General features: G+C 41.8%; 1 protein-coding gene across 1 annotated transcript in view; it reads right to left on the reverse strand.

The window, feature by feature from the left end:
- Positions 1–21,189, reverse strand: part of Etnk1 (ethanolamine kinase 1) — a 40,513-nt gene that overhangs the window by 6,339 nt on the left and 12,985 nt on the right. The window contains exons 3-6 of the mRNA XM_021165074.3: positions 17,896–18,036; positions 16,045–16,187; positions 6,925–7,008; positions 4,931–5,091 (exon numbers count right to left, since the gene is read on the reverse strand). Coding sequence (XP_021020733.2) covers positions 4,931–5,091; positions 6,925–7,008; positions 16,045–16,187; positions 17,896–18,036 — 529 coding nt within the window. The remainder of the gene's footprint in view (positions 1–4,930; positions 5,092–6,924; positions 7,009–16,044; positions 16,188–17,895; positions 18,037–21,189) is intronic.

The raw sequence follows: 21,189 nt of genomic DNA on the forward strand, positions 1-21,189 counted from the left end.
AAAGCCTACTCTCAGAAGTTGTCCTGACCTCTGGTACACATGTGCATACACATACACACACTAATGATAAATCAAAAATCTTAAGTAGTTTTTTAAAAATTCTGGTAACAGGGGGGCTGCTCTTCCAGAGGACTCAGATAGGATTCCCAGTACCTACATGGCACCCACACAGTAGCTTACAGCCATCTGTAACTCTAGTCCCAGGGGATCTGATCACTTCTACCTGCCTCTGGGCACCAGGCATACAAGTGGTATGCACACCTACATTCAAGCAAAACTTTCACATACATGGTATTTTTAATGCTGGCAACAAAATCAAACTTCCACTTCCCCAGAAACACTCTACTTTTACTAGAGATGCTCTAGAAAAAAATTAATGTTAAAAACATTTCCTCCTCTGTTATATCCTCCAAGGCAAAGGCAACAGAAGCGCCAGGAGACTGCTCAGAAGGTAACCGAAGTGGCCTCCACCAGTCAAACCCGGCAAGCTTTCAGTCTCCAGAGCCCACATGGCAGAAGAAGAGAAAGAATTCTCCTAGGTCCTCCTCTGACCCCACCCACCAATCCTGTGGCATGAGCATCTCACGCCCACACAAAGTAAATAAATGCATGTAAAAATTGTTTCAGTGTGTGGTGTTAGCAAGGCATGTTGTAAAGTCTATGGAGATCTCTCCTCCAATTTCAGTGCTTGTGGACATCAACAGCCATAGAGAAGTGCAAATAAACACATTAGAGATTCTCACTAGTATCAGAATGCAATTATCAAAAAGACAAAAGTCAGTAAATGCTGAGAGCATGCAGTCGGATTAAATCCCTTCAGCATTACTAACTGGACTGCAAATTACCCAGCCAGTATGGAAATCAACATGGAGACTTCTCAGAAAGATATAAACAGATCTACTGTACGACCTAGCTATGCACACTACTTCGATATTTACCATATATGCCATGTTCTATATAACAAGGACGTTTCCTGCTGACTGCTGCACTACACAGCCATCAGGTTACGAGCCAGCCTAGCTGTCCAATAACAGGAAGGGACAAATAAGGCATCAGTGGAATCTCTGCAGTCACAAAGGATGACATCTGTCATGTTAACTGTGTTAAGCCAACCTCACAAAGACAAATACTGTGTTTCTCTCATTTGTCATGTCCTAGACTTCTAGGTATAAACGGATAAAGACCAACACTGTTACAGAACAAAGGGGCTGATGGGAGGATGGTGGAGAAAGGGAGATGAGCATGGGGTAGGAGGGGCATGCTCCAGTGACACTGTAGACGCACATGGATGGCCTTATGGAGCCCTACACAATAATAATGTCTTCTTAATTGGGGCTGGGAGAATGGTTTGGTGTTAAGAAAATTTGTTATGGCTGCATAGATCTCTGTGAGTTTAAGGCAAGTCGGGTCTACAGAGTAGCCATAGCTACAGAGAAACTCTGCCTAGAAAGCCAAAACAAAAGACAAATACAAAAACAAAAAACAAAACTATTTGTTGTTCTTGTTCAAAGGACAAGTTAGGTTCCAAGCACCCACATATTAGCTTACAATCCATATCTTTATCTATATAGTTCCAGGTGTTCTGATGTCCTCTGCTGGCGGACATGGCACACATGTATATATACAGGCAAAATGCAAATACACATAAAATAAATAAATCTAAACTAAAAAAAGATTAAAGTTTAAAATCAAATTAAAACTTAAGAGGTTGAGGCAAGAGGATTAGTACAAATTACAACTGAGCCTGGGCAATTCTAGGAGAGTCCGAGTTGTAGAGGGAGGTGAGGTGAGGAGAGGAGAGGTGAGGAGAGGAGGAGGGAGAGGGAGAGGGAGAGGGAGAGGGAGAGGGAGAGGGAGAGGGAGAGGGAGAGGGAGAGGGAGAGGGAGAGGGAGAGGGAGAGGGAGAGGGAGAGGGAGAGGGAGAGGGAGAGGGAGAGGGAGAGGGAGAGGGAGAGGGAGAGGGAGAGGGAGAGGGAGAGGGAGAGGGAGAGGGAGAGGGAGAGGGAGAGGGAGAGGGAGAGGGAGAGGGAGAGGGAGAGGGAGAGGGAGAGGGAGAGGGAGAGGGAGAGGGAGAGGGAGAGGGAGAGGGAGAGGGAGAGGGAGAGGGAGAGGGAGAGGGAGAGGGAGAGGGAGAGGGAGAGGGAGAGGGAGAGGGAGAGGGAGAGGGAGAGGGAGAGGGAGAGGGAGAGGGAGAGGGAGAGGGAGAGGGAGAGGGAGAGGGAGAGGGAGAGGGAGAGGGAGAGGGAGAGGGAGAGGGAGAGGGAGAGGGAGAGGGAGAGGGAGAGGGAGAGGGAGAGGGAGAGGGAGAGGGAGAGGGAGAGTCAAAATACCGTAAAGTCCTACCAGGCCCAAATGAAGCATTGGTATTGATTTCTACTTCCCTCACCCTTAGGATAAAAAAAATCTTATATATTCTACAGGTGGATTACTAACGTTAAGTACAGTACTTCAAAATACATTTAAAATCTTAAGACGGTTGTTTCTAGCCTTACTCTGAAGGTCAACCTTATTCTTGGGTTTGGCCACTGTGGTGGTTTGAATAGGCTTGGCTCCCATAGACTCATTTGTGTAACTGTGTGTCCCACGGGGAATGGCACTATTAGGAAGTGTAGCCTTGACAAAAAAGCTGGACAAAGACCTTAATGGGAAAAGAGTGGGGGAATTACTCATTCACTCAAACACCTCAGTGCTCCACAAGAGGAAAACAGAGTTACTTTAAGGAGAGCAAACTAGTTAAACAGCAGCTAGCAGAGAGTCGTAAAGGGAATTGGAGCTTGCACCTGCACATGCCTGTGCACACCTGTGTAAAAATCCTACCACAGTTTCTGCAAACAGAAAGCAAGCCCCAATGCAACAAGACATTTCCAGAAATGAAATGGACAGACGTCACATAAGAGATCAGTAGAACTGTGATAAGAGAAGAGAGATTCAACAACTAACTAATTTTATTTATGAACAACCAGAAGTTGGTATCAGACCTCAGAATATAGTGAACGTACTATATACTAGAAAACTGCACTTAAACTTAAAGAAAATGCTAAAGGGGTAATATTAATAGAACAGTTCTTCAGCCAGTGAGATGGCTCAGTGAATAAACGTTTTGCCATGAAGCCTAAGGACACAGGTTCAATGCCTGATCCTCACATGGTGGTGAGAACACTCACACCTCCAAGTTGTTCTCAGAATCCCACATGTGGTACACACACACACACACACAGCACTGTTTACTTTGATGCTCTTTATCTTTTTCTATCAGAGTGCATAAATGATGTGGGGCCGTATGCACCTGTGTGCACATGGACACACTATCACGTTCCACCCTATATTTTTGCATGTGTGTCTATGTGAATGCTTGTATGTAGGGATATGTATCAGAGGTGCATGTGTATGAAAGGGCATCTTCCCTGTTCTCTCTCCACCTTATACACAGAGGCAGGGTCTCTCTCTTGACCCAGAGCTGAACTAGCCTAGCTACTCAGGCTGTTCTGGGAATCCCTGCACTGAACTTAGAGGAGGGCTATCATACCTACCTAGCTCTTTACACTGGGCGCTGTGGATCCTACTGTTTACACAGCTAGCACTTTATCTGCTGAGCCATTTGTTGAGACAGGAGCTATCTGACCAACTGAACTGGTTGGCTGGTCAGAAGGCCACTCAGCTAGGACTGGAACGACAGGTCTGTCATGCCCACTTTTACGTAGATGTTGGGGGGCTAAACACAGGTCCTCATGGTTACAAGTCAGCGTGCTTGCTGCGCCATCTCTGCCGTCCTCATAAAAGTGACACGTGTGACTGTCTGCGAGAGCCAGCATGGCCAAGTACACCTGCAACCGCAGCCCCCGAGGCCTGACACACAAGGCTATGACAAGGCTATGGGCTCGAGTCATACACTGAGGTCAGGATGCTTGTTTGCAGTAAGCTTGGTTTACTTGTTTGAAATAGGGTCTCATATAGTCTAGGCTGGTTTTCCTTGCTGTGTGGCCAGGCTGGCGTTAAGATCTAGATAGATCTGTGTCTGCTTCCCAATAGCTGGTACTGTAAGCCTATACCACTGTGAGGTTTTCCCCTTAAGTCACATTTAAGTTTATTCGTAATTATACTTCACTAAAAATTGTAAAGATGGGTGTTAACTTTTACAAGAAAAGAAAAGAAAAGAAAAGAAAAGAAAAGAAAAGAAAAGAAAAGAAAAGAAAAGAAAAGAAAAGACAAGACAAGACAAGACAAGACAAGTCATCCGGTCATTCTAAATTACAAGCATTCTGAAGAACTTTACTTCCAATATTCCTAAGCTAGAGCAGCAGTAAGCACCTAGCATCTGGCTAATGGACTGTGTTCAGATACAATCCTAGAATCTACAGCATGTGAATGCTGCATGAAGTCTGTTAAGTCCACTTCTTTCTGGAAGTGAGTACTGTGCCCAGCAGCTCGACCATGCGACATCAGACAGCAGCTGTCACATCTACACGGCCACTCACGTGCACTGCGCTGCCAGGGTCTCTGGAGAATCAGTGCCTGAACCTAAGAACATCAACAGTCTAGTTGTGGGCCATCACTGTAGGATATCTGAAAAGATGGCCAATGCTCCCAAAGCCAATTTCATAAAATCATATTTGAAATGTATAAAGTAGCTGAAAGAACTGACCTAATACTCAGTAATGTCTTAACACATCAGCTGTAAGCTGTGCTAATGAACGACAATATTCTCAGAAGATAACTAAATATTTTCAAAGTAAACTCAGGTACAGATATATAAGTGGGTAAAGCAACAACAAATTGTGTCCTTAAAACAAGGAAATTAACGAGGCAAACTGTAAGCAACCACATTCTTCACTATTTTCAACAAAATTTACAAACTAAAACTTGGTTTGCCAGGTGACGAGCAGCTGGTTAGCGACACTCAGAGCGTCTCGCTGACTTCATGTAGACTTACCAACGCAAACTGATTGACTTGGATGAAGAGTGTCTCCACTTCCTTCTCAGTGACATCACTGCCAAAGCCCTTATACTCCTTGTAAGCTTCAAGGTAAGAGCGCAGCCACTGGCCCTGGAGCTCTCGATCAGGATAGAGACTATAGTCTACATCGCTGACACCTGAGGAGAAACAGCCGCCTGAGAAACACCCTGCACGTGCTTATGTACTGCCACCACGTTTCCCACAGAGAAGCCATGCAGCCTCTCACTCCTGCTGGCGATTCCTTTTCTATTCCACAGTGGACCTGCACTCTGACGAGCTGCTGCTCATCGTAGGAAGCTGGTGACGTCACTGCTTCCACTGAGCAGTCCTCAGCAGAAGCCCCGTCTACATGGGAGTGAGTGCCTCTGATGATTTTCAAGCAGTAAAGGGAGAGCAGAGCCAAGAGCACCACATCCTAACAGCTTTTGATAACACACAGGATAAACGTATTTTTATTGATTATTTGGCAGTTTCACGCAGTGCACTACAACACTCTCCATGTCTAGTCCTCCTAGGTCCACCCCACAAAGGAAAACAAACACCATGTCCAGCTGTATGCCCATATATCCCCAACTCTGCCATTTTCTACTTCCATCTTTTCCAAAGGAAGGGGTGATGAAGAAGAGAAGAAAGAAAGGTGGGCCATGACCACAGTCTGATGACCAACCCTACATGTTTCTGCTACTCTTGCCTGACACTTGGGGTTCTTCATAAATATTCCAAACCTGGCTCTTTCATGTTACAGCTTTTGCTTCTCCTTCCAGAGATTGCTATCTTACAGATAGCAATCTCATCTTAATGCTCCCTTCCTCCCTTGTATTCCAACATTCAGGTGTTAATTCAGCTTTTCCCACAGAAGGTCTAAGACCATTGTGGACGACACAAAAGGGTGAACTCTTATCTACACAGACTCATTCCTGCACACGCATGGGCTGTGGTGCACGCATATGTATCATATATGTGTGGTAAATTTGATAGAACTAAGTAACTAGAATCAAAACTTCCACCAACTTCATTTATTAGCCTAGACCCCAATTATATAAATATAAAAAGACGGGAATCTGCTACAAGCCTAAGTTCAGTGATACAATATCCTAACTAGGAATAAAACACCCAAATTATTTTCTGATCTTTACTTTTAAGAAAATCCTAAGCCGGGCAATGGTGGCACATGCTTTAATCCCAGCACTTGGGAGGCAGAGGCAAGTGGATTTCTGAGTTCGAGGCCAGCCTGGTCTACAAAGTGAGTTCCAGGACAGCCAGGGCTATACAGAGAAACCCTGTCTCAAAAAAAAAAACAAAAAACAAACAAACAAAAAAGAAAATCCTAAATATAGTGTTAATTATATATTCCACTTACATTTTAAAAATCTCAAGTTTTAGAAGTAATTGTAAAATGAAATTCAAGAGGTAAAAATGCTCAGCTTTTAAATAGCAATCAAATTTAAACTGGCGTTAACTCATAGGCAGCAATGAGTTTGTGTAGGCTGAGTTCACCCTTCATGACATGCATGCTGTTCTTGCTATGAAGGAGGAAGCTGTTATGGTCTTAACACCTGTTAGGTAGTATTTGGATGTGCACATGGAGCAGAAGAGAGGGATGCAGCATTAAGATGAAATCTGTAGCAATCAAAACAAAACCATAAAAAAATGTGTGTGTCTTGTTAAAAAGCATTTCAAGAACCATGTGGCTTGTTGTGCTAGAGATACCTGCGATGGGCACACAGAGCAAAGGCCTGCACGGGATCAAAACCCAGGTCACACGCCATAATTCTCCAAGATTCTCCCCCTCTAGTGCAGTATTTTCTGATGGCAATAAGGCAAAGGCTCTCTTCTCCAGGAACAAGTAAACAAAGCCAGAGGGTCAAGTAGTGGGCAGCACATGCTGCTCCTGCCCAGGGACTCGGCCCTGAACGGCTCTAGAGTGTCAGTGTTGGCAGACGACCGCAACAGTGAAGCATGGATCTTACCTGCAAATTCATTGAAATGATTTCCAATATCATATGCCAAGTAGTTGTATCCAGAATACTCATAATCAATGAACTGTACGTCACCTATGTGAGACACAGAAACAAAGCAAATAAGACATCACATACATGATCAGAAAAGCCCTATGCTCTCTGTAACTCAGTCTCATTTATGTCTCTTTTGTCTCAATGGCGTGCTTGGTTACATGCACTTCTGAGACAACACAGGGGAGGCTGTGAATTTTATGGCAATGAGCTTTACAAAATTCAAATTATGTCCCTTGATCAACAGCATTTCAAAAACATTATTATCCACTTTTATTAAAACGAAAATATAGTCATTTCCAAGTTCTAACAGAGGAAAGATACGTTTTTCACCACATGGGGGCATCAATAACTTAAAAACTCATATTAGAAATAACTGTGAATCGTTAACAGCCTATCTTAACAAGACATCGCCTATGACAAACTACACACTAGCAAGCTTAGCTAACGTAGGAAACAAACTCGGAAACCATGAATTCTGTGCTTCTGACAGTAAACGTGGTGACCAATGTGATGCTATCACCAGTGTTGAGAAGTGAGTTGCTATCAAAGTCTTAAGTTTGTAAAGGTTCAACCTCACAACTGCGGTTTCCATGTCTTAGGGGCATTACGTGAGTTAAATTAAAATTCCATTCAAATGTATGTGTGTATCTCTCTCTCTCTCTCTCTCTCTCTCTCTCTCTCGCTCTCGCTCTGTGTGTGTGTGTCTGTCTGTCTGTCTCTCTCTCTCTGTCTCTGTGTGTGTGTGTGTGTGTCTGTCTGTCTCTCTCTCGCTCTGTGTGTGTGTGTCTGTCTCTCTCTCTCTCTCGCTCTGTGTGTGTGTGTGTGTGTGTGTGTGTGTTGTGTGTGTGAAGACAACTCTGTCCACCTTTTACAAGTGATTACTGTTACTTAGAAATGTTTAATGTTTAAGTGCTCATTACCGTGGGATTACATGTAAATATGTAAGTTGAATGTATTCTATGATAAAACACAGAAGTGATACTGATTTTTTTAAAAACTAATGTATGTCACTGTGCACACCAAGGACGTGTGTGCCCCATGGAACTCCAGCTGCAGTGGACACAGAGTGGCCATGGCTGCGAGAGTCCGTCTCAAGTTGGTCAGGCTGAGAGATTGTGTAACAACAATGTGGTCATCCTGTCCTGTAAGCCGTGTGCTGCAGTTACAGGGGCGTTTCTCAAAGAAAGCAGTGTCTTAATTTTACTGTCTTAATAGAGATCTGGATATTTAATCCAGAAGTATATGAGCTTAGTTATAGTTAATCCACCAAGAAAGACAAGAGCTTATGACCAGGAGCTGCTGTGGTAAATGTGAAGCTCTTTAGAGAGCAACTGGATTCCATTCTAAAACTGTGTAAGGACGGCAGGCCAGGAGCTGGGAGCAGCCTGGGCTGGGATGCGGCCTAGCAGGCCTAGCAGGCACCAGGCCTGGGGTTGACCCTAAACACTGTATTGGGGAAAGGAGCAATGATCAAAGTATATTCCAGTTTGTAAAACTGGACACATCTTGTTACAGTGAATGGTAAGGGACCTTAAATGTTCCTAAGAATAAATCACTGCAATCCCTGTGGCTGCTGCAAGCCTACGACTGCTTGACAAGCACCCATCACTGGAGGATTTCAGCGAGCAACACAAGGGCATCCGGACAAGGCTGGCAGTGACAAGCTGCGGACAAAGTCTCACGACAAGCCCTGGACTGAGACAAAGCACTCAACAGCTTTCAAAATTAGGAGTCTAAAAGATAAAGTTACAAAATGGATATTGAATCAGCTAGTATACTGTGTTGCAATTTATTAAAATATGTCTAAGAAAAGAGAATATAGGGCAAAGGTGAATTGAAATAAACCAAAACAAAATGTTCATCTCATTTATTGCAGTGGTAGACTAGTGACTTTCCTTTAAACTTTTCTTCCCTTTCTTTTAAAACTTCTTTACAATGAGCGTTTCTGAAGAGAAAAATGTTATTCTTAAAAAAGAATACTAGGAGTATTCTCTAGGAAATTGTCAACAAGCAAAACTAAATAGAATGATCCAGAACATACCTATGCCTCCACGAGCATTCAAAGAACAGAATACAACATTTACCATGTCCATAATTGAAGCACCCGAACACCTAACAGGTGACTTTTACGTGCAGCTGTTGATGACTTTGGCTCTTTAAGCACAACTTCTTGTAGAGCTCATTTTAATAGTTAAGTGCCAATAAAAATACACAGCCCAGTCCCGAAGCTTACTTTTGCAACATAAATAAAAGCTTCCATTTTCAAAAGTATATTTAGAATTTGGCAAATACAGTTAAAATAGCAGGTAAAAACAGTCCCGCTTATACACATAATTTAACTAAAACATAAATCATTTTAAGAAAAGTTAAAATCTGTTTCAACATGAAAAGTTTTAGCAGTGACTTTTGTAGTAGCGTTAACTCATTAACACTGGCCTTTATGTTTAAAAGCTATGTTGAGTTTATAATGAAATCTAAAGATAAGAAAATGAAGCTAACAAAATACAGATGGGGCTGTTACCAGGCTCCGTGCATGTGAACAAGTGAGGCGACAAAGCTCCAGTCAGTGCGTTTAAGAAGCACGGGGCGCCGCCACATGGCAGCAGCAATGGCATACCTAAGCTGTAGCAGATGAAGAAAATTTGGCAAACTCACATTGTACAAGACACAAAGCTTTAAAGGAAAGAAATTTTTTAAAAAATCTGCATTAACTATTCTTTTTCAATTTATTACAAAGTGGAACTCAACCTTAAATTTAAGATTCTGCAACAAACGTAAAATTAAAGAGGCCTTATGATCTTTAGGGTGCCAGAAAAATCAAATTACAGCATTGGAAAATATTCTCCTAGCAACAGAACATGTTATTTCTTTTCCCAGTGAGTTTAATTTTTTAAAATATTTCCCAGTATTAATAATGTCCATTACTCTTAATAAATAATTCCTAAAGACAAGAATTTCTCCTTGAGGTCTCAAAGGTGAACAGATAATGAAAATACACCCTAGAATCTTATGTGCACACTCACTTCCCAAGGAGGGGCTTCTAGATCATCCAGATTCTCAGGGCATCCTTAACCTTTAAAAAAAATGATTAGCTTAAAGGCTAGCATTGATTTTTATTATCTTTAAATAATTGCACCAGTGACACACAACACAAAGCAAATAATGGGTGAATTTGAATTTTCAAAAATATTTTTGATATTTACTACGGTTTGAAGCCCTCACCACTGTAGGAAAAATCCAGTTAAACTGGTCAAATCTCAATGCAAGAAAACTAGTCTTCCATTTATTAAAGCACTTTAAAGCCAAAAACAAACTAAACAAGGCTATATAATTAAAACAAGACACATGTCTTGACCTTCTCTTACTACAAATGAAAAGAAAAGTCACCTATTTGAGAGCCGGACCCTTTCCAGCCCAGCTCTTCAACCTGCTCAGCTCTTAGACATGGAGAAACAGCAGTGAGGAAAGCTCACAGGAATTCTGCAGAAAATGCTGCCTGTCTTACACAGAGCATGGCAAGAGGATGTGAGCGAGGAAATACCCACCTCCAGGCCAGGCCAGCACACATCACTCTCACTGTAAGAGCAGGGACTGGCAACAGCTATGTGTGCCCGAGCCTGGGGAGGGACAGAAGAGCCCCCGTGGCACATGGGAAGTAATCAAATGCTAGGAGAGAAATGGAGGATCTGCTACACAGAACACAAGCACAGTGACAGGAGAGGAAGGGCTGCAAGAGCATTTCTACAAAGGGGAAACATGGCATTTAACATTCTCACCCAGGTATGACTAAAATACGGTGGGCCTAACGCATGCGTCTGAAAAGGCTCATGCAAACAACTCATGAAAACCAGTGGGTCACACACAGGTACACACAGAAAGAGAAGAGAGGGATGCTGGGAAGAAAGGGCTCAGCACAAGAGAATACTGGAGAAGGAAGGAGCGCCGTACACCAGAAACTGTGACACTGTCAGGCAGTAAAAATAAACACTGAAAACAAACATCCAGCAATCTCAGTCAGTGCTCCTTAATAACTAAGAAACACAGGGGACTGTTTGTTGGGTTTTAAAACAGGGTCTTGCTCTGTAGCCCTGGCTGCCCTGTCACTCACTACATAGACAGCACATCATGCCTCAGTCTCCTGCGAGCTAGGATTACAGACATGCACCATTGCATCTGGCTAGAGTCCTGCTGGACGCTCACTCTCACACACAGTAGTCTAGAGTAAATCAATTCAGGATTAGTGTACTCTTCTCAAGAACAGGAGGAGGCTCTCTCCAGGATGGTAGAACTGTTCTGTACTTAAGGGCCTTCAGCTTATAGGGGCAGACACCTATCAAATTCTCCAAGTAGCATGCTTAAAACTTGTTTTTAAAGGCAGGTTTCCACTATGTTACCTAGGTTACCTTGAATTTCTCAGGCAACAGATATCCTACACTTCAGTTTCCCAATGGCTGCAATGCTATTCCACATCACCACTCCCAGCTTGCTATGCTAAGACTGACACAGTACACTTCAGTGCACGCTGAGCTCTAAACACACTACACTGTAAAGAACTTGGGGATGGAAACCACGCAGGTCTGTAACTCAGTGAAGATAAAGTAAGAAAGTAAGACAGACTGATGAATGAGCAGGTGAGGTGGGATAGAGCACAAACTTTGTCAATTGGAGAGACTCTAGGTACCAGGTGCATGGTTAGAAAGAGTTAGGTCTATATCTGTATTTGTAGATATTTAAACTCAATACTCTATAAACATGGCTTTTATTTTAAAGGTATGGTGGTACTCCAAGCAGGTAAGCAAAGGTATATATGTGTATGAATATATTGATTTTTATAAGCAAACTGTTTATATGATTAGGTACCTATTTCTGCTTGTTTCATCAGGAATGTTTCGAAGACAAGATTCTGTTTGTTTCTGTTATTTCTTTAATAGGGACTGGGGGGGGGGGGGGGAAGAGCCTAAAACCTACCCAAGAATGACCCTGAATTCCCTGTCCTCTTTGTTTCTACCTTCCAAGTACAGGGATTACAGTACCGGCACACCCATTTACTCAACGCTGAGGATGGCACCCAAGGCTTTGTATATACTAGGTCAGCAGTTACCAACTGAGCTACATCTGCAGTACCACAAGGACAGCTTCACTGAGGCCAGATCTGTCTCAGCCAAGCAAGAAGGGACTAAGAAATCTCTATAAACCTCCTAACAAGTCAAATTTGTATTAAATGTTAAAATAAAACCCATGGGAAAAATCTTCTGCATCACTAAAATAACAAGTTCTGCGTTAGTGAGAGTAGAAGGGCTCTTGTTTAGAGCCAATCAATCAGAGGACAGTAGTACAGACTTTCCTACCTACCATGTACAAAACTAAAACCATTCCAATAAAAGGTCTTCATTTTCTTCTGCTTTTGTTTTGCCTAAATGCCAACCAATCAACTTCTTGTGTTTTACTGAATAGAAAATGAACAATGATTGACATCCCTTAAATTTAAAGTTATAGTAAGACTTATACAGTGGGCTCTTATGAATAAACTGGGATGAGGGTAAGAAACAAATTAACTAAAGTCATTGTCAAAGCAAAGAACCTTCTAACAAAAGTAGAGACAAGCTCGCAATCTTGAAAACTTCATCAATGGCTTCTGACATGTCCCCAACTGAAGAATTAGCTAATATCCGAATAGAATACTACGAACTGGAAATCATTCCGAGTTCCCCACTCTAAGCCTTGTGATATTAACAAATGACTGACAGACAACTGCATGCTGTCTTGCTCTGTAGGAAGAAAGGCTGCTTTATTTTTTTTTATTTTTTTGTTTTATTTTTACAATTTTAGCTCATCACTGTGCACTGACCCCACTTTGAGGTCAGCTGTCCCTTCATACAGTCAGGAATGGATTGACAGCAGCTAAGGAACGCCTGCATTCTTGTGCTAATTCTTTTGTTGTTGCTTTGGGTTTTTGTTTTGGGCTTGTTTGTTTCATTTGTTCCTCCTAGTAGCTCTGGCTGTCCTGGAACATACTGTGATCCTCGTGCCTCGGCCTCCCAAGCACTAGGATTAAAGGTGTGCATCACCACTCCCCAGATCCTGATAGCATTTTATAAAACGTATACTATTAACAGCATAATAATGACTGGCAAACTATGTATGTATATTAATGCCAAAGCCAGTTCATCACATTGCTTTAAAATGTATGCAGTCACTGGAAGAGGATACTGCACAAATGTATTAAGTGAGCTTCAAACTTATACTTCTGAGAAAGAACAAAGACAGCTTGATGATATTCAGGCCCAGCCCACTCACTTCATCTACTTATATCTCACAAGATAAGCAGAAAATAGGGAGGTCAAGAGGATAACTTTAAGATAACAGATCAAATGTGTATGTAAATAAAATGCAAATTTTAATCCATTATTCTAAGTACAAGTTAACCTCCTTCAAAAAGCTCAGCTTTCACAGGCTACAGTAAAGGAAGGAAAAGCTCAGCTCTCACAGGCTACAGTAAGGAAAGTAAAGCTCAGCTCTCACAGGCTACAGTAAGGAAAGTAAAGCTCAGCTCTCACAGGCTACAGTAAAGGAAGGAAAAGCTCAGCTCTCACAGGCTACAGTAAGGAAAGTAAAGCTCAGCTCTCACAGGCTACAGTAAAGGAAGGAAAAGCTCAGCTCTCACAGGCTACAGTAAAGGAAGGGCCAGCTGAAACAGGTGCAGCCCATTTGCCTTTGCTGCTGCGGTGCTTAAGAGCCTTGCCTTTAAAGGCTGAGCCAGCTCTCCAGCCCCCTTTTGTGATTTCCTCAGCCCCCACTTGAGATGGGGGTCTCAGTATGTAGCTCTAGATGTCCTGGAACTAAGTAGACTACATCTGCCCGCCTCTGCCTCCTATGTGCTGGGATACAAGATGTACCTACACACACCTGGCTCCCATATTGCCTTTTCTAAAATCACCTCTGCAGTGTCAAAGCAATGCTCCTAACCAAATGCATTAAGCTTATCAACTTGTTGGACTAAAATGTGGTTATCTTCTTCTTGTAACTACAGATTCAAATAGGTCACATGCTTTCATTGTCTCAAAGCTACTAGCTCCTCACCTGAAATCACACCAAAGAATGTCAGGCCAGGCGTTCTTGAATTTTAGGTTTTACCTGAACACTAACTACAGTGTCTTAGAACTTATGTATCACCTATTAACATAGAAATCCAAGATCTAATTAATTAGCCTTTCTAGTAAACACAAAACTACTGACTGATGAAGAGAAAACATAACGAGTCTTTCCTTACTAACACTCAAAATGCCCACAAAGACAAGGAGCAAGCAATACAACAAGAACTCTTACAGGAAGGAAAGGGACAGAGAGACATGGAGAGGGATTTTGACCTCTAACACCAAATTAAAACCTAATTCTTCTCTTTGATTTACATGTAAATCATCAAGAGCTGAGACTGACAAATGTTTAATGAAAAGTACCTATGACAAAGTAATCTGATTTTTTTGGTCCCTTATTTTTAGTTTTATAAACAAGTTTGTTCTATGAAATGAATATGCAAAAAAGTAAAATATAAATGATAATTAAACCTATATTCCAAAGGAAGTAACAAATTCCCTTTAACGTGCAGTTAAAGATAAAGCTGAGTGTCCACTTCAATGTAAGATGAAGTCCCTTCCATGAAACTCCATTACACAAATGTGTTACTCGGTCTTGCAATGAACTTAACACCAGCAGACCTGTTAGGCACAGCTAATGTGTCTGCCTCATATGGCATTGAGATCTGGTCACCACTCTCGTACTGTAACAACCATGTATAATCTGTGGACAGTAGCTCCTTAAAGAACACTGTCAAAGGCTTAATGCTCTAGGGTATACCTCAAGTTTAAAATGAAGTGATTCCACACAAAAATTAAAACAATTCAAAACACAGCCTTTAGTGCAGCGTTTTGTTTTTTTAAACAATCTCTCATCCACATTAAAATATCAAATATGAAAAATGAATGTCTTTGAAAATATAGCTTAAGGTCGCACCATCCTTGACAGTGCCTCTTTAGTTGGGTTTCAGGCTAAAATTAGCAATAATTATTAACAATTATTTTATTAGAACAGTCCCAACTCTGGATATAAAATCACTAATAGGAAATTTAATACATTTATGACTACAACAATAATAATTTGTTGGTTTTAGTATATACATAAGAACACTTTTTTTTTTTAATTTAAAATACAGTCTTCACAAAATAACTACTTCCGGAATGGGCCTTCTCTGAAAAGCAGCGGCTCCGGTTTCAAGCACTTCTCAATTATTAATTATTAACACAAATGGTACTTTCAAATTTCAATTTAAAATCTGCAGGTGTTTACTGTTTAGCAACCAAACCTCAAAGCCCTTTACCCAATGACCTAATAATGCAACCAGTGACTCTTACATATGAACACAACGCATCAAGATATGAGCAGTCACACAAAGTTACACCAAAGTATCAACTTCTATCTCAGAATAGTTTAAGTCTATTTACCAAAGCTATCTTATTACTACTTCATTTGCTATAAATATGAACAAAGGCAGTAGGCTACATTTGAGTCTCTCCCTAGAGTATCAGCACACACACAGGAATTAGAAAGCCTGGCGATACTGAATGCTGCTAAGCCCACAGCGCAGATCCAGCAGTGCAGTAGCAAATCTGTTCATTTCCCACACTCCCCATTACAGCAGACATGCTTTCAAAATCACAAGTAGCCAAACAGCTTTTAAAAATATATTTATATGTGTATATTTATGTATATGTATATACATATATATATACACACACATACATAATTATCATTATACACTTAAAAAGTCAAGAACCAACTACTTTTAACAATTTAGACACTTTATCCATATATGTATTCATGTGTGTGTGTGTCTATATATATATATATGTATATATGTATATGTATATCCCTAATAGCAATTACCATGATTTTTATAACCTCAAGCAAAAGTCTTTGTGTATGTTTCACTCCTTGTTTACTGATACAAAGACGAGGGACCATTAAAAAGAGCATATGAGCAATCAATCAAATTACTTACTGCTAAGGTCAAATACCTACCTTGTTTCTCGTTGTAGATTATATTCTTACACAACAGGTCGTTATGGCAAAGGACCACAGGTGAGCCCAGGCTTGAGAGAACCTCTTTCATCCAAGTCATCTCCTCCTGCAGAAGCTGAGGGCTTGGGATCTCACTCAGGAACCTTTCCATTGTAAAAGAAGACTTGTTTATCTAATTGACTCTTCTTTCAAGTTTAAAGTTAAAATTCTACCTCAAAGGCTTTCTATTGAATAAGCCCATATTCCTGAATTCAACAATAAATCAAAGTGTTCCAAAACCTGAATAAAGAAAACCTTCATAATCAACTTAAACATAAGACAGTTGAACTGTAGAGCAGAAACTAAAAGCTGATACCTCAAAACTGAGAGGGACAGAATAAGCAGTCAGCAGCTGTGGTGCATCGCTCTCAACACCTGATGCTAACTGCCACTCTATACAGTCGAGGGGACTGAGACACAAAGAACTCACTAACTGGCTAGAGTATATTATTTAAAGTTACAGACTGAAATTAGTTATTTTAAGCAAGGAAAGGTGAAATGAGTTGTCTTCAGAAAACCCTAGAGCACCGTCTAAGGTGGAGATGACACACTCAAAGATGGAGATGACACACTCTAAGATGGAGATGACTCACTCAAAGATGGAGATGACTCACTCAAATTACCCACTTCATCTCAACAACAAAGCTATGGCTTGCCTCAGGAGAAAGTTTCTTTTAAAAAAAAAAAAATTACTAGCATAGATTTTAAGCACGAGGGTTAATAGAAGGGTGCCTGGGAAAAAGGAGGAACCCAAAAGTATAGATGTAGGTTATCTATTTGCATAAATTTTAATAGAAAATAAAATGGCACAGAATGGGCGACCTCCTCCAGCTTGCCACATGCCCTCCAGGCACGGACTGCTAGTCACTCCTTCCCAAAGAGCTGCCTGGCCTCTTGGTTCTTCATCCAAAGTCTATCAAGGTACCCTTTACCCTCCACACAAATTATCTACATGGGGAGACCACCAACAAACTCAGCTAATAACCTACAGTAGTCTGGTCCCTTTACACAGATGACACAATGGGCCTGAGCACTTGCCAAGGGGACATGACAGGGAAATGAACTGGTAACCGGGCCAGGCTGGACCCACAGTCTGCTGCTTCCCAGACCACTTACAATATTCTTTCTGTGTGTGTGCACGAGCTTAAAAAGATTCTGGGTGTGTGTGCATACGTGTGGGTAAGCACACTGTCAACACTTCTAAATCATGCTTGCTTCTGTTGTTCTGGAAACAAAATTCCTACACAAAGTAAAAGCCTTAACACACTTTACATAGAAACCTAATAAAATGTTCCATGTTTATACTACTAATAATATTCAAGATTTAGATTCTAAGACTGATCTATAAAAAAATCCCATATAATAAAACATGAACCAACACATGCAGTCTGAACTTGGTAGCCAATGTGAAAGAAGGTAAATTTTCACCCTAGTAATCTACCATTTAAATAAACACAGTAAATTAAGATGGCCTAAATTCTTACATGGGACATCCATACCCACACCTCTACCCCTCTAGACCTTTACCATAATTGGTACCGCTGTGCCCTCTCCTGGTATTCTTTATAATTTCGTCTAAATGGATACTTCGTGTCTGTAGCAACTCCACCCCCCTTTATTGTGCTAGGGACTTTTCTTCAGGGTCAGAGTGGATGAGGAGAAAGGAGACTGTTTCTGTAGTGTCATCTGAGAGCCACAGTCAATAGCTTTGTTCACTTTAATACAGAGAGGAATGCAGACCAGATTTTATACAAGCACTATCTTTCAGTACATATTAAGGGCAAAGCCATGCAAATAACCTAAGTAATTTACCTTTTATTAATGTTTTCATCAGCAAATCCGGTGGGAATGAGAGAGAAGTATTTTCCCATCTTTAGCCATAGGTTAGACTTGGGGATCCAGCCATTGTGCGCATGAATAGCATGGATTTTAGCAAGTTGACGAGCTATTAGCCTGTTGAAAACAAAATTTTAAATTAAGGATAAATACGTAGTCTATTTAAAAAAGATTCTCACTGTGTCACTGTTAGCCAGGTTCCTCAACTGTCTTCCCTGCCTTTCTGCGGTGTTTCCTTCTAAGCTCCATTTTGACAGTAACTCTGCCAGGTCAAGTTAGCTGCTTCCTGCAAACCTTTCCAGATTCCTCCACCTCACACAGCGGCTGCACCTCACAGCTGCTTGCTATGGCCACAACATCCTTGACTCCTGATGCGACTACTCAAGAATTTCTGACCACTCAGCATCCCATCCTGGCCACAGTTTATCACTACTGTAACTATGATCCCAGAAGAAAAAAGCTATCCCCTCCCCAGTTGTAGCATTGCTACAAACAATTTACCATCCCCCAAAAGCTGATTGAATGGGCTTGCCTGGGGTCTAGCTAACGAGTGAGAAGATGTAAAAGCTTCCCTGGTGACCCTAACACACAAAAACACTTGAGAACAACTCAAACTAAGACACAGAGAATCAAGTTCATAAAGTTGTGATTAAATAAACACTTTTAAGTTTCTACAATTACTCTTGCCTGATTTTCTTGAGATCAAATACTCTAGGCTAGCCTTGGACTGAGTAGCAGAGGATGACCCTGAACTTCTGATCACCTTGTGTCACCTAATTTAAGTTAGGTTTGTCAGTCGGGAAGCATTCTGAGCACTGGACAGGTCCAAGAGCACTTGCCGTCCTAACCAAGAGAGGGGGCTCAGTGCCCAGTGTCTGCGGGACCGTGCTATTTTTGAGCCCCCAAGCCTCAAATTCCTAGTCTCCAGTAACACTCCTCCTCAGCCTTCTGCGTGGCTGGGATCAAAAGGCATGTATGTCCCTACATCTAGTTTGGTGTAAATCTGAATGTTTTGTAAACTGGGGAGAGGGGTCGTATGTACGGGTCACGTGCCTGCCATGAATGTGTAGGCCAGAAGGTAACAACAGGAATATCTCCTTTGATGACTTTTGTTTGTTTTTGAGATCCCCAAGAAGCCAACTGTCTCACCTTCCGCCCCCCAGGAGTGGGGTGACAGGTGTGCGCAGCATCCTGGATTTGAGTGGTTCTGGGAATGCAAACTCTGGTGCTCAGCTGTGCAACAGCACTGTACCCACCGAGTCTCCTCCCAGCTACTTTACAGGGAACAAAAAAAAAAAACAAAAAAAACCTCACATAGCCAAGGTTAGCCTCCTGCCTTCCACTTCCCAAGTAGAACTAACTCCACATACATACCACACTCAGCTAAAAACTTAGAAGAGCATGCTTCCAAAAGCATATCAGAGGCAGCCACTTATCTATGACAATTGGCCAAAATAGCATTAATAGCTTCTTAGTATCCAAGTTGTTACAACTGCAGTCTGGCTAACATGTAAGAAGACATAAGAAAAATATTACAGAAGTTTACACACATTACTTAACACTTTTCTAAACTTCCTACACATACAAGTTGAGCATCCTTAGAAAAAGGACACAGATAGTAAATTCCAGTGCTGACTATGTGACACCTTGAAAACCCTGTATACAACTGCACTCAGGCCCTGCTCTAGGTACATAGCCCAACATACATGGATTCTGTGTTGAAACTTGGCCTCAAACCAAAGACAGCAGCACATTATGAATGTGCAAATACTCCACAGCCAAAATTACCTAGAGCAGCATTTCCAGCCTGAAGCATTTTAGATGACAGAAATTCAGCCTGTGTTTCTGCACTGGTAAACTTAATATTATTCCTATTTTTTAAATGAGGAAACCGAGGCAGCAAATTCCCATACCTCAGTAAAGGTGAGTGGCCTGGCTCTATGCCCAATGTCCACAACTCAAAAAGGTGGCAAGGCGGCTTTAATAGTATACTCTGAATGAAAGCCACAAGACGTCTAATTTACCATTTCACCATGCCCCCCCCCGACCCCCCGGTTCCACAACATCCTGCTAGTATCAGCAAAGTAGAAACCATAAACTCCCTATGTCCAGTTCCAACTGTTATGTTTGGAAAGTAAAACTCTCCTGACTGCAAACTCCTGACTGACACGCCACCCACTTCAGTGTGAGGAACTGAAGACAACTCAACAGTCCTGGTGCAGAATAAAGGAAGGCCGCGTGGGATCTGCATGGGGAACAAGGAGTGATTGCAGCAGAAGCTGTGTGCACTGCAGGTACCGCACTTAAGAATACCCTGATCTACTCAGCCAGGTCCACGCCAGCCAGGACTGCGTTATGAGACCCTGTCTCAAAAACAAAGACAGACCAGGGTAGCACACACCTGCATCCCAGCACTCAAAGATAAAGGCAGGAGGATCGCAAGTTCCAGGTCACCCTCAGTTACAGTAAGTTTGAGGTCAGCCTAGCTCCATGAGATCCTTCCTCATTAGAAAAACAAACTTTGTATATAGTGTTTAACAGAATTTCAGCACAGGCAAATGATATGACATGTTTCATTTCTCATTAGTTTTCACTCAAAAAATGTTAAGGTACAACCCAGGACTCCTCTCAGGAAGGTTCCATGGTAAAGCTCTTCCACAGACATTATCTCCCATGCCCACTCTCGTTCTCTCGAGTGAACCATGTCTGCTAATGTCACCACACCAACCACTAAAACAAGTCCACTTAGCAGTCTTTATATTCTAAAATGTTTCAACTTCTAACTTAGGAGATGTTGGTATACATGGATCAAACACTAAAAAGTCTGCTGGTGTTCAAACACTTTCCTTCTTGCGAGGGACACAGGGTCTCATGTAGTCCAGGCTGGCACCCAACTAGGTAGCTAAGGATGGCCTTGAACAGATCCCTGCTGGGATTGCAAACTATTTTTGGTTTGTTTTGTTTTGTTGTTTTTTTGAGACGGGGTTTCTCTGTGTAGCCCTGGCTGTCCTGGAACTCACTTTGTAGCTGAGGCTGATCTCAGAAATCCGCCTGCCTCTGCCTCCCGAGTGCTAGGATTAAAGGTGTGCGCCACCACGCCCGGCTGATGGCAAACTATTATACTCAGCTGTTAAAAAGTGTCTAAGAAGCCAGCTAAATGTTACAGCAGGTAAACTGCTTGCTATGCAATTCTGATGGCCTGAATTTGGTTCCAGAAACCCACAGGGAAGAAGAAAACTCACGCAAGCAAGTTTTCCACTAACCACAAAC

This window comes from Mus caroli, unplaced genomic scaffold (assembly GCF_978045245.1).
Source record: "Mus caroli unplaced genomic scaffold, Mus_caroli_1 scaffold_7, whole genome shotgun sequence".
Lineage (NCBI taxonomy): Eukaryota > Metazoa > Chordata > Mammalia > Rodentia > Muridae > Mus > Mus caroli.